This window comes from Mobula birostris, chromosome 5, assembly GCF_030028105.1.
Source record: "Mobula birostris isolate sMobBir1 chromosome 5, sMobBir1.hap1, whole genome shotgun sequence".
Taxonomy (NCBI): domain Eukaryota; kingdom Metazoa; phylum Chordata; class Chondrichthyes; order Myliobatiformes; family Myliobatidae; genus Mobula; species Mobula birostris.
Window position 1 is genome coordinate 5,714,336 of NC_092374.1, and position 21,638 is coordinate 5,735,973.

Here is a 21,638-nt window from a genome sequence, read left to right on the forward strand (position 1 = left end):
TTGATCCTGTCTGACACATCCCTTTTAAAGGATCAAAGATAAACTTTATTCGTCGCAGACATTTACATGGATTAGGAATTTGCCGTGGTGTGTAGGCGTGCATGCAACAAAAATTAACAACATTCAACAATTATAAAGAGTTGTATAAAAATACATCTAGAAATACAGTACATAGATGTCAGCAAGTGTTTACAATGTAAACAGTATTAAACAGTGGTTTGAAGTGTTTGCAGTGCAGTGACGGGGTAATAGATAGAGGGGGTGGAGTGGGGCAGGGTTAACTAGAATGATTGATCAGATTAACTGGTTGAGGGAGGAAGTGTTTGAGATGTTATGTCGTTTTTTTTTGGCTTTAATAACCCTATAGCACTTTCCAAAAGGACAGCTTTCTGGAAAGATAAAGTTCAAAGATTTACTTTTTTTGTCACAGGTACATCAATACAGTGAAATGTGATATTTTGCAACAAAGGCCAACACAGTCTGAGGGTTGTGCTGGGGGGAGCCGGTAAGTGTCACCATGCTTCTGACACCAACATAACATGCCTAAAACTTACTAACCCTAAACCATATGTCTTTAGACTGTGGGAGGAAACCAGAGCACCCAGAGGAAACCTACATGGTTACTATGAGAACATACTAGGTCCTTAAAGACAGTGGTAGGAATTGAACCCTGATCTTACAACTTGTGTTGTAAAGTGCTATGCGAACCGCAATACTACAATAACCGTACAGTAGAGTAACCGTTAGCACAAGTCTGCCTCTTCACAGAGATCTGCACAAGCCTTGCTTGCTTGTGGGATGGGAAACAAAGGCTGAAGTGGCAGTAGAAGGGAATACCCAGAGATGACAGCAAGATTACAATGTGAACTTGGTCTAATTGCTAAAGTTTAATAACTTTGTATGTCTGTTCAAAGTCTTTGGAAACTGAAAAAATCTCACATTGTAATCCGTGCATTCATCTAATTAGTGTCATGAAAGTCATGTTAATAATTATAATGGGTTCCATCGCAAATTCCTTTTGGTCTTATGCCATATAATTGTCATTGACTAAACACTAACAGTGAGTATTTCAGAGCCTTTGGAGCTTTCAGATTTAATTAAAATGATCTCACTGAAATCGACAATCGGATTATTTATACGTTTTTTCTGCTATTTTTGGCTGCGCGAGGCGCATTATAACCAAAGGTTTTTCTCCAACAGTTCGGCATTACTATGATAAAGATTTAAAAATTAGCCTTACTTGTTACGTGTACATTCAAACACACAGTGAAATGCATCGTTAGTGTCAACGTCCAACACAGTCCAAGAATGTGCTGGGAGCAGCCGGCAGATGTCAGCAAGCTTCCAGTGCCAACTTACCAACCCTGACCCAAATGTTTTTGGACGGTGGGAGGAAACCGTAACACCAGAGGAAACCTGCGCAGTCACAGGGAGAACACGGGAACCCGCATGGTCATGGGGAGAACACGGAAACCCACGCGGTCACGGGGAGATTACAGAAACCCACGCGGTCATGGGGAGAATATGGGAACCCACATGGTCACGGGGGGAATACAGGAACCCATGCGGTCACAGGGAGATTACGGAAACCCGCGCGGTCACTGGGAGAACACGGAAACCCACGCGGTCATGGGGAGAATATGGGAACCCACACGGTCAAGGGGGGAATACAGGAACCCGCGCGGTCACGGGAAGAAGATGGAAACCCGTGCAGTCACGGGGAGAACACGGGAACCCGCGCGGTCACCGGGAGAACACTGGAACCCGTGCAGTCACAGGGAGAACATGGGAACACGCGTGGTCATGGGGAGAATATAGGAACACGCATGGTCACAGGGAAATTACAGAAACCCGTGCGATCACGGGGAGAACACGGGAACTCACACGGTCACGGGGAGAACACAGGAACATGCGCGGTCACAGGGAAATTACAGAAACCCGTGCGATCACAGGGAGAACACGGGAACCTGCGCAGTCACGGGAACCCGCGCAGTCACGGGGAGAACACGGGAACCTGCGCGGTTGTGGGGAGAATATAGGAACACGCATGGTCACAGGGAAATTACAGAAACCCGCGCGATCACGGGGAGAACACGGGAACCCGCACGGTCATGGGGAGAACACGGAAACCCACGCAGTCACGGGGAGAACATGGGAACACGTGCGGTCACAGGGAGAATATAGGAACATGCATGGTCACAGGGAAATTACAGAAACCCGCGCGATCACAGGGAGAACACGGGAACCCGCGCAGTCACTGGGAGAACACGAGAACCTGCGCGGTTGCGGGGAGAACGCGGAAACCCACACGATCGCGGGGAGAACATGGGAACCCACGTGGTTGCGGGGAGATTACGGAAACCTGCAGGGTCACAGGGAGATTATGGAAACTCCTTACAGACAGTAGCGGGAATTGAACACTGATCACTGATGCTTTAAAGTGTTACGCTAATCACTGGGCTCCCATGTCGCCCACACTTCAACAAGAGTATCCTTCACGGGTTGGTTGTCTGTCGTATCCAACAATCACAGGGAACCCGTGCAGGAGAGTGTGTAAAGTGGAAAAGCTGTTACACTGGGACGGTTCCACTCTCTCAACCTCGGAGGACCGGGAATAGTGGTACAAGTACTCATCACAACTGGGGTCTTCCTTGGTTGCAGTAGATGACCATAACGTCTTCTGTGCCTCGTCCTGCCCTTCGATCTCCCCAGAGCATTGTAGAACCACCTTCCTGGCCGTTGGATCTCACTGTAGATCTCAGCCACCCAGTCCGTTGGAGCTGACTTCATGTCCCTACCTCACTGGGGTATGAGGCTGCCGGCTACCCTCACCTGGTTTACCCCACCTGTCGGACAGGTACGTCCCTATCTCACTGGGGTATGAGGCTGCTGGCTACCCTTACCTGGTTTACCCCACCTGTCAGACAGGTACGTCCCTATCTCACTGGGGTATGAGGCTGCCGGCTACCCTTACCTGGTTTACCCCACCTGTCAGACAGGTACGTCCCTATCTCACTGGGGTATGAGGCTGCCGGCTACCCTTACCTGGTTTACCCCACCTGTTGGACAGGTATGTCCCTATCTCACTGGGGTGTGAGGTCACCGGCTACCCTTACCTGGTTTACCCCACCTGTCAGACAGGTACGTCCCTATCTCACTGGGGTGTGAGGCTGCCGGCTACCCTCACCTGGTTTACCCCGCCTGTCGAAGTGGTGTACCAGGGTGTGGCCATTGTCGCATACAAACAGCTACTGGAACCACAGGTCAGAGCTGCGTGTCCAGCGGGGACCAAAGATGAGCCAGCAACCCCAGAATGGACATGATAAACCCCTTCACTGGAGGCGCAACCCGTCTCTGGAGACCCCAAGCATTCTTCAATATTTGTCTCCCATTCATACCCATTTTCACCTCCACTTTTTGCTACATGCAGCATGGGAACGTAACTTCAGGCTTTTGTGTCTTCTGCCCAATGGGAGAGGGGGGAAGAGAGAATGTCCGGGTGGAGGTGGGGGGGTCTTTGATTATACTGGCTGCTTTACTGAGGCAGCAAGAAGTGTAGACAGAGTCCCTGGAGGAGAGGCTGGTTTCCGTGACGTGCTGAGTTCCACAACTCTGCAGTTTCCTGCAGTCACGGGCAGAACAATTGCTGTATCAATCAGATAGGATGCTTTCCATGGTTGGCATGGTGCACACACTTAAGGAAGAATGCAAGTCCAGCTGGTTCTAAAGTACAGGGAGTTAGAAATGGGTAGCTACATGGACAGGAGGGGTCTCGAGCGATATGAACCAAATGCAGCTGTTTGGACAACGTGATCAGAATGGACTCATTGGCCCCAGAGCCTGTATCTCGCTCTGTGACTGTATGAAGATTTGGCCATTCAGGCATTTATGTCTGTTTTGTCATTTTGGATATAAGATAACCATTTGGGATAAGATAAGGAGGAATTCCTTTATTAGGAAAAATTTGGATTTACCTACCCTGGATATTGAGGAATTGATTGTGGACTTCAGGAAGGGGGGGGGTTGAGGGCACACACACATCATCGAGGGATCAGAAGTGAAAAGGGTGAGCAATTTCAAGCACCTGGGTGTCAACATCTCTGAGGATCTATTCTGGGCCCAACATATCGATGCAGTTACAAAGAAGGCACAAGAGCAGCTATATTTCATTAAAAGTTTGAGGAGATGTGGTAAGTCACCAAAGAGGCTCACAAGTTTCTACAGAGGTACGGTGGAGAACATTCTCATTGGTGCATCACCGTCTGGTCCGGAGGGGCCACCACACAGGATCAGAAAAAGCTGCAGAAAGTTGTAAACTCAGCCAGCTCCATCACGGGCACTACTCTCTCACTGAGGACACCTTCAAAAGGGAATGCCTCAAAAAGGCGGCGTCCATCATTACAGACCCCCACCACCCAGGACACGCCCTCTTCTCATTGCTACCATCAAGTAGGAGATACAGAAGCTTGAAGGCACAGACTCAGCAATTCAAGGGCAGCTTCTTCCCCTCCACCATCAGATTTCTGAATGGACAGTGAACCCGCGAACACTTCCTCGAGTATGTTTCCCTCTCTTTCACTACTTATTTAATTTAATCATAAGACCATAAGACATGGGAGCAGAATTAGGGTGTCTGGCCCATCGAGTCTGCTCTGCCATTCAATCATGGCTGATCCTTTTTTCTCCCCTCCTCAACCCCAGTTCACTGTCTTCTCCCCATAACCTTTGATGCCATGTCCAATCAAGAACCTATCGATCTCTGCCTTAAATACACCCAACGACCTGGCCTTCACAGCTGCACGTGGCAACAAATTCCACAAATTCACCACCCTCTGGCTAAAGAAATTTCTCCACACCTCTGTTTTGAAAGGACGCCCCTCTACCCTGAAGCTGTGCCCTCTTGTCCTAGACTCTCCCACCATGGGAAACATCCTTTCCACATCTACTCTGTCTAGGCCTTTCAACATTCGAAAGGTTTCAATGAGATCCCCCCCTCATCCTTCTGAATTCCAATGAGTACAGACCCAGAGCCATCAAACGTTCCTCGTATGATAACCCTTTCATCCTTGGAATCATCCTTGTGAACCTCCTCTGAACCCTCTCCACTGTCAGCACATCTTTTCTAAGATGAGGGGCTCAAAACCGTTCACAATACTCAAGGTGAGGCCTCACCAGTGCCTTATAAAGCCTCAGCATCACATTCCTGCTCTTGTATCCGAGACCTCTTGAAATGAATGCTGACATGACCAACATGCACAAAATGCTGGAGTATCTCAGCAGGTCAGGCAGCATCTATGGAAATGAACAGTCAGCTTTTCAAGCTGGGACCCTTCATCGGGACTGGGGGAAAAAAGATGAGAAGTCAGAGTAAGAAGGTGGGGGGAGCGGAGGAAGAAATACAAGGTAGTAGGTCATAGGTGAAACCGGGGGAGGGGTGAAGTAAAGAGCTGGGAAGTCGATTGGTGAAAGAGGTAAAAGGCTGGAGAAGAGAGAGTTTGATGGAAGAGGACGGAAGGCCATGGAAGAAAGGGAAGGGGGAGGGGGAGGAGCACCAGAGGGAGTTGATGGGCAGGTAAGGAGATACGGTGAGAGAGTTAGATGGGAATGGGGAATGGTGAAGGAGAGTGGGGGGGTCATTATTCGAAGTTTGAGAAATCAATGTTCATGCCATCAGATTGGAGGCTACCCAGACAGAATATAAGGTGTTGTTCCTCCAACCTGAGTGTGGCCTCATCGTGGCAGTAGAGGAGGCCGTGGATTGACATGTCAGAATGGGAAAGAGAAGTAGAATTGAAGTTGATAGCTACAGAGGGAATCCACTTTTTCTGGCAGACAGAGCATAGGCGCTTGGTGAAGCGGTCTCCCAATCTACATCGGGTCTCACTGATATACAGCAGGTCTCACCAGGAGCACCAAATACAGTAAGTGACACCAACAGACTCACAGGTGAAGTGTCGCCTCACCTGAAAGGACTGTCTGCCAGAAAAAGCAGGATTTCCCAGTAGCCACCCAGTTTAATTCCACTTCCCATTCCCATTCCGACACGTCAGTCCGTGGCCTCTTCTACTGCGGTGATGAGGCCTCACTCAGGATGGAAGAGCAACACCTTATATTCTGTCTGGGTAGCAGCCAACCTGAAGGCACGAACAGCGATTTCTCAAACTTCCGGTAATTGTAAACCCTACCGCCTCCCCCAACACCCCCCCCCACCCCGACCATTCCCCATTCCCATCTCTCTCTCTCTCACCTTATCTCCTTACCTGCCCATCACTTCCCCCTTCCCTTTATTCCATGGCCTGCTGTCCTCCCCTATCAATCTCCCCCTTCTTTTTTACCAATCAACATCCCAGCTCTTTACCTCACCCCTCCCCCTCCCCGGTTTCAGCCCCTACTTTGTATTCTTCCTCCCCTCCCCCATCTTCTTACCTGACTTCTTATCTTTTTTTCTTTAGTCCTGACGAAAGGTCTCGGCCCAAAACATCGACTGTTTATTCATTTCCATAGACGCTGCCTGGCCTGCTGAATTCCTCCAGCATTTTGTGTGTGTTGCTTGGATTTCCAGTATCTGCAGATTTTCTCTTGTTTGTTATTTAATTTTCTTTTTTATATATACTTCTTACTGTAATCTATACATTTTTATTAAGATGCATTGCAATGTTCTGCAGCTGCAAAACAGTATATTTCACAACATAGGCCACTGATATCACACCTGATTCTGATGGCTCTATTTGTTCATGTCACTGAAGCTACAACTATTGGCCTTCCTGACAGTGAAAGAGCCGAGGTATATTGTAAACACAAGAGATTCTGCAGATGCTGGAAGTCTTGAGGGCGCACAAAATGCTGGAGGAACTCGGCAGGTGAGACAGCATCTATGAAAGGGAGTCCGAGACCCTTCATCAGGACTGGAAAGGAAGGGGGCAGAAACCCAAATAAGAAGTTGGGGGAGGGGAAGGAGTACAAGCTGGCAGGTGATAGGTGAGACCAGGTGGGTGGGTGTCGGAACAGGGATGACGTAAGAAGCTGGGAGGTGACAGATGGGAGAATTAAAGGGCTGAGGAAGATGAAACCTGATAGGAAAGAACAGTGGACCATGGGGTAAGGGGGAAGGAGAATGATCAGGTGAGAAGAAGGAAAGGGACAAGCCGAAATGGAGAACATCCAGCCGGTGGTGTAGTGGACTTTGAAATGAGCGGTCCCGGGTTCGAATCCAGCCAGCTCCTTGCACGCTTGGGTTTAGCGTCAAGCTAACACTCGGCCTTGTAAAAAACAGACAAATACTAAAGTAACTAAAGTTGCCACCCAATGCACCACAAGGCACAGAGAGGAGCTTAAAGAAATAGATAGATCGATATACTTTATTAATCCCGAGGGAAATTTGGTTTTGTTACAGCCGCACCGACCAAGAATAGAGCGTAAATATAGCAATACAAAAACCACAAACAATCAAACACCAAAATACAAACTATGCCAGATGGAAATAAGTCCAGGACCAGTCTGTTGGCTCAGGGTGTCTGATCCTCCACAGGAGGAGCTGCACGTTCGATGGCCACAGGCAGGAACGACCTCCCGTGCCGCCAAGTGTTGTATCTCGGTGGAATGTGGCCGAAGTCCAACAGTAAAAAGTTCAATATCTAGTCTGTAAACACGTTCCTCGATCGTAATATGACCCGAATTGCACCATCTGTTGTTAACCAGATCAGTAAGCACCCAACTCCTTTACGCTTACCGCTCTCAGTGCACTTCCGGTCAGCCGGAACGGTATTACCCACCGAACTCCTCTTCTCCAAAAGTCTCTGTTGTCTCGACCCGGTCCTCTTTCCTCGACTTTGTGATCCCCCTCTGTGTGTTTTCCTCCGGATTTCAGCAGGGGTGTCCGCCGCTCTGCTCGCTGAACCGGCTGGCATTAGCTGGAATACACAATGCGACCTTGCTTCTGTCCCGCGTGTCGGGATGCAACCATTTCCAGCGCTAAAAAAAACCCAAATAAAACTCTCTGTACCAGCATGTTAGAGAAGGTGCAGCTTCGACGTGTTACCGTGAGAAAAAAAAACAAAAAATAATGTAAATTAAAAAGTAAGAAGAAGAAAGTAAGAATAGATCGGAGCGGCTGTACCAGGCTGCATGAAAAGAAAAAGAGAATAGAATAGAATGAGAATAGAAGAAGGGAGAAAGTTTAGGGGGAGAGATTACAAAGTTAGAGAAGTCAATGTTCATGACATCAGGTTGGAGGCTGCCCAGACAGAACATGAGGTGTTTCTCCTCCAACCTGAGTGCGGCCTCATCGTGGCAGCAGGGGAAGCCACACATACTGGAATGTGAATGGGAAGTAGAATTGAAATGGGTGGCCACAGGGACATCTCACCTTTTGCTCAAGAAAGTGGTCCGTCCCCCGACTCTTACCGAAGTAGAGGAGGCCGCAGCTGAGCAGGAATGTAGAGTGTCAGCCATGAAATTGTGAAAAGGTGAACCTAAAAAACTGCAGTTGTTATGTTCTTGAGTTTGAATTGCTGCACGTAATCCCAATTCAGTTTATCTGTCTTTGTCTTTGTCACTACCTAACAAAAATTTCAATTTCTCCATTGAGCTTTACAGTAATTACAAAGGAGGGCCTGTTCCTTGAGAAAGTAATATTGCCTGTCTGTGCTTTTATTTACAAGAATGTTGAGGGCGGCCTGCTTCTACAAACGAGACAACTGACTGTGACATTAGGATTCAAGATGTGTTCTGTCCCGAACAAAGGGAGTTAGGGAAGTGGAGGAGTCACGATGAGTGGGAAAGGAACTATGCAATGATTATTTGCATGAAAGGAGGGGGTAGTCACAGAGGCAAACAGCATAGATACAGGGCGGCACGGTAGTGTAGTGGTCAGTGAACCACTTTACAGTGCCCGTTTTATGATTGGGGTTCACGTCCCACCTCTGTCTGTAAGGAGTCTGTACATTCTCCGCGTGACTGCGTGGGTTTCCTCCGGGTGCTCCGGTTTCCTTCCACATTCCAAAGGTGTGCAGGTTAGGGTTAGTAAGTTGTGGGCACACTACGTTGGTGCCAAAAGCTTTGTGACGCTTGCGGGCTACCCTTAGTATATCCTCGGACTATGTCCGTTGTTGATGCAAATGACACGTTTCACTGTATGTTTTGATGTTCATTCATTCATTATGAGCCGTGTTGAATGACTGGTGATCATGGTCTTTCCATGACTATAATTGTCCTTGGCAAATTTTTCTACAGAAGTGGTTTGCCGTTGTCTGCTTCTGAGCAGTGTCTTTAAAAGAGGGGTGACTCCAGCCATTATCAATGCACTTCAGAGATTGTCTGCCTGGCGTCAGCGGTCACGTAACCAGGAATTGTGACATACACCAACTGCTCATACGACCGTCCACCCCTTCTCCCATGGCTCACATGACCCTGCTCAGGTGCTACACCTCATCCAAAGGTGACCTGCAGGCTATTAGAGGGAAGGAGCGCCTTATACCTCCTTTGGTAGAGACATGTCTCCACCCCGCACACTCATGTACATGTTTTGATGTACATCTAACAAATTATGCTAATCCTTATCTTTCTTAATCCACATGTCCACCAATCTTGTTTCATCTGCAAACTAACCATACTTGACTTCTTCATTGATAGAGTTCACAAAAAGCAGGGGTCACAGAGCAGATCCATGTGGAACACCACTGGCCTCCAACCTGCAGGAAGAATACGCTCCATCTCCCACTCTCTGCCTTCCGAGGACAAACCAATTCTGAATCCAAACAGCAATTTAGATTAGATTAGATTATGAAGACACACAGTCCTCTTTTATTGTCATTTAGTAATGCATGCATTAAGAAATGATACAATATTTCCTCCGGTGTGATATCACAAAACACAGGACAGACCAAGACTGAAAAAACTAACAAAACCACATAATTATAACATATAGTCACAAACAGTGCAACAATACCATAACTTGATGAAGAACAGTCCATGAGCACAGTAAAAAGTTCGAAGTCTCTCAAATGTCCCATATCTCACGCAGACGGGAGAAGGAAGAAAAACTCGCTCTGCCATGCACGACTACAGTCCGACTCTGAGTCATCCGAAAACTTCGAGCCTCCGATCAGCTCTCTGACACCGAGTACCGAGCGCCATCTCTATCCGAATGATTCGACCTTAATCTCGGTCGCCAACAGCAGGCAAAACCAGGAATTTTGAGGCCTTCCCACCGGAAGATTCCCGATCGCGCAGTAACAACAGCAGCAAACCGGCATTTCAGAAGTTTCTCCAGATGTTCCTCTGTGCTTTCACATCTGTTTCCATCAAATCAGAATTGTCCACAGCCCCTATTTAACAGATGCGATATCATTTTAACCGGAGGGCTGCGCACACGCGGCGTGCTGCTCTCTCTCCTCCCGCCATGGATCCCTTGCCTCCTGACTTTCTGAGTGAGCCCACCATGGGGAACCTAGTCAAATGCCTTACTAAAATCCATGTACAGTACATCTACTGCTTTACCTTCAATCACCCGAACCCTCACAAAGCTATGCTGCCTGTCACTATGCTTCTCCAAATGCTCGTACGTCCTCTCCATTAGCTCACCACTGATGTAAGACTCACTGGTCTATAATTCCTAGGATTACCCCTATTACCTTTCATGAATACCTCCAAGAGAACCAAAACCATGTCATTGGATTTGGATGCTCCTGTGCCTCAATGACCCAGAGAGCTTTATGCTCTGGCTCTCGGTAGGGTCACTGAAGCGAAATGAGTCAAAGGGCAGAGGCCAGAGTAAGAGTGGTCTAGTGGTCCTCCAGTTCTGGGCATTCAGCTCAGAGCTAACAACCCTGACTGGTCAAACAAAATTGTTACAGAAACAGCAATGAAGAATCCTTCGACATCTGAGTTTGACAGTATTCCTGAGTCTCCACCTGGGACTTGCATGCTACGATAGTAAAAACCAAGAGGAAGCCCTAAACACCACCAAAACCAAGACAAAGACCAAAATTGGTTTCTGGAATGTATGTAGAAACCACGTACGTCACTAGCAAGCTAGCACAAATAACTGCAGAAATGCGCAGTTACAGACTGGACATCAGTGAAAGCGAATGGACAGGGTCCGGCAGACGAAAGGCAGCAACAACTGGGGAAACAGGTTTCTATTTAGGAAGGGAAGATGGTCAGCATCATGATGGCGAGCTGTCATTTTGAAGGATCAGCCAAGTACAGCATCCACACCAAGGTGAATCTGTACCGGTACTGTGCTCCCCTTCACCCCTGTGCTTGATCCCATAGAAATTTTACCTGACCTTCCTGATTTGCAATTCTTGTGACTGACTGAAGGATTTCGTAAAGTACATCTTGCCGATTGTTTGAGTGAAAAGACCTTAAACTTGCTAGAACTGAGGATGAATCTGAGCATATCAATGCTTTGACTTGTCTGGCTTTCTGCACCCATTGCAACACAACCAACACCACCAGCATCTCCACTGTAAACACCCCTAACTTATTAGATGTTCTTCTGCTGATTCCAATTTCTTTTGCTGGTATAGCCACCCCAAACCCTGTCACTCCTGTTTCAGGTTCCTTAACACCATCCGTATAAATGTGAGTATAATCACTATACTTTTCCATCACATGACAGTTAAATGCACTTACCAAGTCAGTTTCATATTTTCCTATCCTTTTTACCTCTAACAAATGACAGTCTATGTCAGGCCATACAAGCTTCCGTGGAGCTACAACCAGATAAACTACTGAAGGACTTATGCATAGTGTCATGATGAGAACTTTTCTCGTAATGTCAGCAAAACTAAAGAGCTTCTCATTGATTTCAGAAGGAGGGGCGATGAATATCGATGGCGCTGAGATTGAGTTGCTTCAAGTCCTAGGATTGAACATCACTGATAACTGGTCCAAACACACAAACACCATGGCCAATAAAGTGCTTCTACTTCCTCAGGAGGCTGAAGAAGTTTGCATCTGTCCTTTCACCCTCCAACTCTTTACAGTACCTGCAACCCAGGTTCAATTCCTGCTGCTGTCTGTAAGGAGCTTGTATGTTCTCTCTGTGACCACATTGGTTTCATCTGGGTGCTCTGGTTCCCTCCCACAGTCCAGAGACGTACCACTTGGTAGGTTAATTGTCCTGTGATTAGGCTGGGGGGATGCTGGGTGAAGGGCCAGAAGGGACTATTCCATGCTTTATCTCAATAAATAAATAGTTTTAATGAATGTACCATGGAAAGCATATGGATGCATCTTGCCTTAATACGCAACTGCTCTATCTTCATTGGACCACCTCTCGCTTCCCCTCCACATGTAGCTCTGTCTACACTTCTCACTGCCTGGGTAAAGCAGCCACCCTAATCAAAACCCCACCCCACCCACCCCGGACATTCTCTCTTCTCCCTTCTCCCTTTGGACGGAAGATACAAAATCCTGAAAGTACGTACCATCTGGGCTCAAGGACAATTCCACACCACTGTTAAAGACTATTTAAAAGACCCCTAGTATGGTAAGTCCAAGTTCAAGTTTCTAGCCATTCAGTCATACACATGTTCACTCGTTGTGTGCCATGCCATATGACATGGGCCATCCTGGTCTTTCCATGGCCATGATTGTTCTTAGCAAATTTTTGGACAAAAGTGGTTTTCCTTTTTTCTGTAATTTATTTTTTATTGAAGTTCATCATCAAACAAAACTTCCCATAAGATGTATTTCAGATACTGTACATATATATCATATAGTCATATTTGTCACAAATCTCCACATAATGTTTATCTGAGGTATACACTTATAGAAAGGAGAGGAAAGAAAGAACAATCGAAAGAAGAAAACTATGTACAAAGTAAGGAGTGATCTTTTTTTTTACAACATATTCATTGACTTGTGAGAATAAAATCAGGCCTATGAGGTGTTATGTAGTTAAACCATTTTTCCCAGTATGAATCAAACTGTTCCAACTTATGATTAACAGATGCTGTTATCTTCTCCATTTTGTAAATGTCCATTGTAATTTCCATCCATACATTTAAAGTTAGGCTCTAAAAGTGGTTTTCCATTGCCTTCTTCTGGGCAGAGTCTTTACAAGATGGGTGACCCCAGCCATTATCAATACACTTCAAAGATTGTCTGCCTGGTGTCGGTGGTCACATAACCAGGACATGATATGCACCAATTTCTCATCTGACTATCCACCACCTGCTCCCGTGGCTTCATGTGACCCTGATCTAGGGGACTAAGCAGGTGCTACACTTTGCCCAAGGGTGACCTACAGGCTAGCGGAGGGAAGGAGAACCTTACACCTCCTTTGATAGAGCTGTATCTCCACCTCGCCAGCCAAATACACATGTATACAGCTAAACTAGACATCATTTCTCTGGGGCCAAGGTGCCAAGTACCTTACATACACTCACACATAGTTACGATAGCACATACAGTCACAAAATAATGTTCTCACAAGTCCCTGAGTGCCATAGCCTGAAGGTTGGTGGTACATGGGATGTTGTCCTGGAGCCATGTTTCTGCAAGAATGAGCTCACAGCAGTTCCTCATCTCGCGCCGGGTCAGCCGCAGATCAAGGCGATCCAGGTTATCTTCCAGGGAGTGAACACTGGAGAGCAGCACCGACAGGCCTTCAGGGATCAGCCCCCAACCCAGCATGGATTCCAGCATCCACCACGCCTCTCTTCCCTCCTGCAGCTCCCCCATCATCGGTCTCACCAATGAACCAGGCAATGTCCAACAGGGTCTTGAAATCACAAGAAAAAACGTTTAAGACAAACATTTGTACCATTTATTGAACGAGGCGGGGCTGCTGCGACCAAGCACATCTCTGTCTTATCAGAATGCTAACGTAGAATCTTGGCCTTACGATCTATCTCGTTATGGCCTTGCACAGCCTTGCACAATGACCAATTAACCAATGACCAGCCTAAGCACAGGACAATTAACCTACCAACTGGTACGTCTCTGGACTGTGGGAGGGAACCAGAGTACCGAGAGGAAACCATCGTGGTCACGGAGAGAACATACAAACTCCTCTGCAGGAATTGAACCCAGGTTGCAGGTACTGTAAAGTGTTGGAGGGTGAAAGGAGAGATGCAAACTTCTTTAGCCTCCTGAGGAAGTAGAAGCACTTTATTGGCCATGGTGTTTGTGTGGTTGGACCAGTTATCAGTGATGTTCAATCCTAGAACTTGAAGCAACTCACTCTCAGAACCATCGATATTCATCACCCCTCCTTCTGAAATCAACGAGAAGCTCTTTAGTTTTGCTGACATTATGGGAAAGGTACTCATCACAACACTATGCCAGTGGGTTCTCCATCTCCTTCCTGAACTCTGACTCATTGCTTTTTGAAATTCAGCCCAGTACAGTGATAACATCTGCAAACTTGCTGCTGCAGTGAGCGAAGAGCCCTCCCACTCAGACATGAGTGTACAGGGAGGAGAATAGGGAGTTGAGGACACACCTCTGTGGGCAGCAGGGTTGAAGATCATGGGTTCACTAACTCTTCCCTACACCTACTCAGCCATTCACACACCCTGACCCCAAAAGCCTCGTATTCTGTCACTCACCAATGGCCCAATCCCATTCACAAGCCCTATCCCTCTTCCCACAAATCCCACCCACCCTTTTCCCCTGAAGAAACTCTGCCCTGTAACTTATGGTGTTATGCCCTTTTCTCTGCTACAAGCCCTGCTCCTCTCCACAATGCATACCACTTCTCGCCTCCAAACAACCCCTGTACCCTCCCTCCTCTTCCACAAGCACCATCTGTTTCCCACACCACCCCCTCTCAGCAGCAGCGCGCTCTGCTCTTCTCCCCTTTCCCAGAAGCCCCTCTCTCCATCAGTCTCCAAGCTTCGAAAACCCTCTTCCACCACAAGCCCCTTCCCACATCACTACTCTTCTGCCGTACAAATTCTACCACACCCCCACTACAAGCCTGCCCCAAAGCCTCTCACTTTTTTCCCCACAAATCACACCCCTCACCCAACACCCTCCTCCAACAAGACCCATCCATCTCCCATAACTTTACCCAACCCCACAGAAGCCCCACCTCTTTTCCCACACACCTTCCACTCTCCTCTCCACAATCCACATACCTTCCACATTCACTTTCCCTCTTCCCTACAAACCCCACCCCTCCCCTTTCCCCACAATTCCTGATTTTCCTCCTCACACCCTCCCCTTCTCTTTCCACAAGCTCCTCTTTCTACATCCCTCCTCTTCCCTACCAGCCCTGACCTCTCGCCTTTTTCAACAAACACTGCCCCTTCTCCCCACTCCGTATGTCCCTCCCCTCACAACCCCACACCCTCACACTTCCACTACGCATACTCCCCTCTCACATTTCCATCCCCTCTTCCCAGGCCCCTCACCTCGCACCCCTCCTCTGCCCATGCCCCACCCCTCACACTTCCCTCTCACCACGCCCCTTCCCTCCTCTCCCCACGCCACTCTCCTTGTTTCTACCCATGCCCCCCCAACTTGTCCTCCCCAGCTTCTGCAAGTCTCCCCTTGCCCCCTCCCCTCGTCTCTACCCTCACCCCTCCCCTCGTCTCTACCCTCATCCCCTCCCCTCGTCTCTACCCTCGCCCCCTCCCCTCGTCTCTACCCTCGCCCCCTCCCCTCGTCTCGTCTCTACCCTCCCTCCCCTCCCCTCGTCTCTACCCTCCCTCCCCTCCCCTCGTCTCTACCCTCGCCCTCCCTCCCCTCCCCTCGCCCTCCCTCCCCTCCCCTCGCCCTCCCTCCCCTCCCCTCGCCCTCCCTCCCCTCCCCTCGTCTCTACCCTCGCCCTCCCTCCCCTCCCCTCCCCTCACTCCCCTCCCCTCCCCTCACTCCCCTCCCCTCCCCTCATCTCTACCCTCGCCCTCCCTCCCCTCCGCTCGTCTCTACCCTCGCCCCCCTCCCCTCGTCTCTAGCCTCGCCCCCCTCCCCTCGTCTCTACCCTCGCCCCCCTCCCCTCGTCTCTACCCTCGCCCCCTCCTCTCAGCTCTACCCTGACCCCCTCCCCTTGTCTCTCCCCAAGCCCCTCGGCTTGTATCAGCTCTCCCCTCGCCCCTCCCCTCGTCTCTCTCCACACCCCTATCCTCCTCGCCCCAGCCCCGCCCCTCGTGTCCCCAGCCCCGCCCCTCGTGCCCCCCAGCCCCGCCCCTCGTCTCTCCCCAGCCCCGCCCCTCGTCTCTCCCCCAGCCCCGCCCCTCGTCTCTCCCTAGCCCCGGCCCTCTTCTCTCCCCAGCCCCGCCCCAGTATCTCCCCAAGCCCCGCCCCTTGTGTCTCCCCCCACGTCCCGCCCCCGGTCTCCCCCCACGCTCATTGACTGCCGCAGGCCAAGTCTCGCGAGAGGGCAGCGCGGCGCTTCCGCTGTGGTGTGGCTGGCGCGATGCCCCGGCAGAGAGCGGAGAGCCCGTGAAGATGGCGGTCAGCATCCGCGGCTGCTCCGTCCGGAGCCTCCGCATCCGAGGTACCCGCGCCGGCGACCGCCATCCCCCGCCCGCCACCTCTCCTCTTCCCCTCCCCTCCCCCCGCCACGGCTGCAGCTTTAAATGAAAACGCCTGACTTACCCTGAGAGGAAACCATTAACCGTGTTGTTTTCTCTCTCCCTCCCTCCTCACATATTCGGCCGGCAGGGCGGAATGACAGCGGCGAGGAGAACGTACCGCTTGACCTGACCCAAGGTAAGAAAACGGGGCGGGGCGGGGAGGGGAGGGGAACCGCAAGGCCGGCGCCGGCGCCGGGGCCGGGGCTGGGGCGCTGCCGGACTCCCTGACCCCCTCCGTCTGGCCCTGGACGCCCTCTTGACTGGATGCGGCAGTCGGACCGTGGGCGGGCGCCGGCTGTTCAAATGCCAACGGCTTGGGGTGTGTGTGTCTGTGTGTGCAGGGACGGGATCCACTGAGGGGTGAGGGAGACACTGGGGGAGGGTGACCATCGACTGACTTGCTTGTAGGCGAGAGGGGGAGGGATGATTGAGTGGAATGTGGGGGGGGGAATCACTCAGAGGGGAGCTTGACCACTGGATGGGGAGGGATGACTGAGTGGGAACCACTGAATGCAGGGTGACCAGTGGGAGTGGGTGATCACTGGATGGGGAGTGGTAGAAGATGTAGGGATGAACCATGATGAGGAAGGGGCTAGGGATGTGAAGGAGTGTTGTGCTGTTGGATGGAGCAGGAGGGAAGCCAGAGGACAGGAGGCAAGTTGTGATGAAGATGCCAGCTGAATTTGGCCTTCTGGATTGTACACTCCATAAGCTTCCCGTTCCATCTTTGTGGCTGTGGTACCACTCATTGTAGTACTATTGTTCTGTGGATGGCCAATCATTCCATATTTTCTTTCCCCTTCTGTGATTCCACTTCACATGCCTCAACTTCATGGTGCAAGCATTGTCATCCATCACCCCAACTGTACCATAACATTGTCATCTCCCATCCAACTTCACGGTGCACATTTAAAATTGACCACAAAGGTCTTTCAAACTCATCAGGTCCACTGATGTCCTTAAGAGGAGGAAATCTGTCCTTGGAAAACAATTACCCTTCCATAGATGCTGCCTAGCCTGCTGAGTTCCTCCACCATTTTGTGTGGGTTGCTTTGGATTTCCAGCATTGGCAGATTTTCTCTTGTTTGGAAATCTGTCCTTACCTAATCTGGCGTACATATGGTTCCAGATCTGGCAATGTAATTGACTCTTCATTGGCCTAGGAGGCCACTCAGAGCAATTATGAGCAGTTAACTGATGTCTTTCCATTGATTTCCATACCCAGGGAAATTATACAAATCTCATCCCAACCATTCCTTCCATTTGCTGCCCTCGACGCTAACTGAGCAGGAACATTTGTTCATCAAAGCCTGTGCTGAGAGTAGTACCGTTTGGGGATTTTACAAGCACATTTTCTTTGCTATATCAGAATCAGGTTTATTGTCACTGACATAGGACATTTGTGGCAGCAATACAGTACGCAACGTAAAAATACGATAAATTACAGTAAGAATATAAATAGTGCAAAAAGAGAGTGAATGGTTCATGGACTATTCAGAAGCGGAAGCTGTTTCTAAAATGTCAAGTGTGTGTCTTCCAGCTCCTGTACCTCCTCCCTGATGGTATTAATGAGAAGAGGGCATGTCCTGGGTGGTGGGGGGCCCTTAATGATGAATGAGGCGTTCTTGAGGGATCGCCTATTGAAGATGTCCTCGATGCTGGGGAGGCCAATGCCCATGATGGAGCTGGCTGAGTTTACAGTCCTCTGCGACTTTTTCCAGTCCTGTGCATTGGACCCTCTAACAAACGATCTTGATTATTTAGCACCCCAGAGACACCCTCTCCTCCAAATACCCAGGGAACAAATGAAAACCCCTTATCCATTGACTAAGAAAACTAACGTTTGACAAAAGACGCTGTGATGCGATTCAGCTCTATCACAGCAGTACTTTCACTATATTCCTGAGATATTGTTTTTCTAACAGTTAAAACATATGGTATGTCAGCCAGTGTGGCTCCTGCACTGTCTGTTACTGGACAAGTGGCTGGAGTTCTGGGTCATTGATTCTAACTCACAAGTTTAAATCCCAGGATAGCAATTGGGGAATTTGAAAAGAAGTAATGGAACAAAATTTGGTAGTGTCGGTCAGAGTAACGAGAAGACTAGTCAATTGTTGTTTAAAAAAAAATCTGAATTACTAATGACCTTGGGGAGGAAATAGGCCTTCCTCACTCATTCTGGCCTGTATGTGCTCCAGGCTCTCAAATGTGGTTAACTGAACGTAGAACAGGCCATTCTGCTGATAGTATCTGCGGCAGCCATGGGCCCCACCCCAACACTGACCTGTTCATTGACTCACTTTCAAGGATTCTCCATCTCATTTTCTCAATTTATTGCTTATTTATGTTTTACTTATTTATTTTTGTATTTACACAGTTTGTCCTGTTGGACGTGGTTTTTCATTGATTCTATTGTTTTTCTTCTATTTGCTGTGAATGCCAGCAAGGAAATGAATCTCAGGGTTGTAGATGGTGACACATAAAGTTTGTACTTTGATAATAAATTTACTTTGAACTTTGATGCCAAATTAACCCACCTGCTCTCACATGGTGGGTAGTCCTCCATTCCTGGCATGTTCATGTGTATTTAATGCTGCTCAAATGGAACTATCGTATCTGGTTCCACTACTTTCCCCGCAAACATCTCCGAGGCACCAACCACACTCTATACACATCTCCTTTGAACTTCCACCAGTTTCCCTGCAAACATCTCCGAGTCACCAACCACACTCTATACGCATCTCCTTTAAACCTCCCTCCCCCCTCCGGTATTAATTCATGTCGTCTGGTATTTGGTGGTTCTACTCTGAGGGAATATTGTCCATTCCCTATCTGTGTCCCTTTATTTTATGATCCTCCATCGTCTTCCCTCAGCCTCCAATACGCCAGAGAAAATCCAAATTTGTCCTCCCCTTCCTTTTGCTATTAATCTTTAATCCAGGCAGCATCCCACTGATCCTCTTCTGCACCCTCTCAAAAGCTTCATGCTTCCAATTAGACTAAGACAATGGAACCAAATTAAGACATTTGGTCCATTTGAGTCTGCTCTGCCTCTTGATCATGGCTAATTTATTTTTCCCCTCAGCCCCTTCTCCCCATAACCTTTGATGCCATGACTAATTAAGAACCTGTCAACCTCCCCTTTAAATATGCCGAATACATTGGCCCCTACAGTTGTCTGTGGCAATGAATTCCACAGTTTCACCATGCTCAGAAGTTGATTCTCAACTATCTTTGATGATGTGTAATTAAAGAACAGTAAATACTGGTGTTAGCGGAGACTTCCACGTCGTGTTGATGGATCTCCCAGTATCAGTTCAAATTTGCCCAAAAGAACAGTCTAGCACAGGAACAGCCTGTTTGGCCCACAATGGCTGGTGCTGGACATGATCTGCTTTGCCAACACAATGTCCATATCCCTCCATCCCCACCATACTGATGTACCTCTGTAAAATTGTCTTGAACACAATGCCCATATCCCTCCATCCCCAGCAGACTGATGTACCTCTCTGAAATCCTCTTGATTTCTGGAACCAACTGTACTTTGTATCAAGAAGAACTTACAAATGTTTAACTTTCCCCACTCGCCTACAGTGCACGTCCTGTAGTACTTGATGTTTTCCCCAGGGGCGACAGGAAGACTTTGTGACTCTGATAATTTTATAAACTGTCCATTTGGTGCCCAGCCATTGCTGCGGTGTTGCCAGGGTCTGATCCTCCTACCTGCCTCAGGTCCCACATCGCCAGGTACATCAATAGGATAGTACCTCTCAACCATCGGGCCCTTGAACCATTTGTCCCAGGACTGAAACATTCCCGCAAGCTAAGGACTCACTTTCAAGGAATCTGTCTCACGTTCTCGATATTTATTGCGTATTTTTTTGTAGTTGCATTTGTTGTTGTTTGTACATTGGCTGCCCGTCTTATGTGCGGTCTTGTCTTTCTTTGTATTTACTGAGTAGGCTCTCGAGCAAATGAATCTTGGCGACATAAGTGTACTTGGACAGTAAATTTACTTTGGATTTCCTGAGCTTTGAAGCGGTCAGCCAGTATCAGTATCTCGGGGTTGGTGGGGAAGAGCCCCGTCTGACCGCTCTGTGCCACGGCGTTTGGCCGGCTGCCTGCTTCGGCCATGTATCGGTGTCGTTGCTGGCCGGCAGGCGTTTCTGTGTCACTTTCCTTGTGGGGAATGTTTTATTGCCTTTCTTGTTTGGGTGGAGAGAGAGGAGGATGACGGGTCGGCCACGTCCTGCAGGGGAGGGCCGGGGCCGGGGCCGGGGCCCCGCCGATGTCCGCTCACGGACACGGACACGGAGCGGCGCAGAGCGCCGCGGACCCGGCTTGTGTGAGAGACGCGAGGCCGATGATCTGTGCTCACTAGAGCATCGGCCCGTTAACGAGGGCTGATCCCGTCCCTCTACCCATTTTTGGTCATGAGCGTGGCCAGGTCGCCGCGGTCTGTCACTTTCCGGCTAAAATGTTATTTTTGACTTTCCCCGGTAGAATTAGCAACTGCTGTTAGTTCCATTTCATTCCGTGTTTGACTCGAGAGTTGTTTGTGGTGTATCGGTATCTCCCCCCACCCCCTGCACGCCTGGACGTCACCCATTTTGAAATAACCTCATTGTTTATACGGGACTGTGGATGCAGACGAAAGTCGGGAGAAACGGGCTCCATTTCTCTTTGTATTCCACACCTTTCCCCAACAGCCGCCGTCTCTGCTGCAGACAGCCCTGTCTTCAATGTTAAACTCAGTCAACACGAGTTAGGATGGTGCCAGTTTGAAAATAGATTTTCTACCGCTACTCAGAGCATAATGAGATCTGGAAATTTGAAAGAAAAACCGAGCACATTTATATGTATGTGAAGAAAAGAATCAAGTTACTAATTAAGAAGTTAATTTAAGTGGTGGATCGGTGTATATTTTGATCAAAGCCGTGGGATGTTTGGATGCAAAAGATGTACTGTATAATTAACTGGACTTTCTCATTAATTCTTTGGTGTATTATTAGAAGGCATATAACTGGTTCCTTTTATACACAGCAATTAAGACAATGAGGGTGCTGTGATTTGATTCTATCATTTCTATATATTAACCATGGTTGT

The 21,638-nt window shown here is 48.7% G+C and overlaps 1 protein-coding gene across 2 annotated transcripts in view; it reads left to right on the forward strand.

The window, feature by feature from the left end:
- The first annotated feature begins 16,373 nt into the window (after window positions 1–16,373).
- The window catches only part of rictora (RPTOR independent companion of MTOR, complex 2 a), a 212,054-nt gene continuing 206,789 nt past the window's right edge, over window positions 16,374–21,638 (forward strand). For both annotated transcript variants that reach the window (XM_072257524.1, XM_072257526.1), the window contains exons 1-2: window positions 16,374–16,453; window positions 16,621–16,668. In XM_072257524.1, coding sequence (XP_072113625.1) covers window positions 16,405–16,453; window positions 16,621–16,668 — 97 coding nt within the window. In that variant the 5' untranslated portion in view covers window positions 16,374–16,404. The remainder of the gene's footprint in view (window positions 16,454–16,620; window positions 16,669–21,638) is intronic.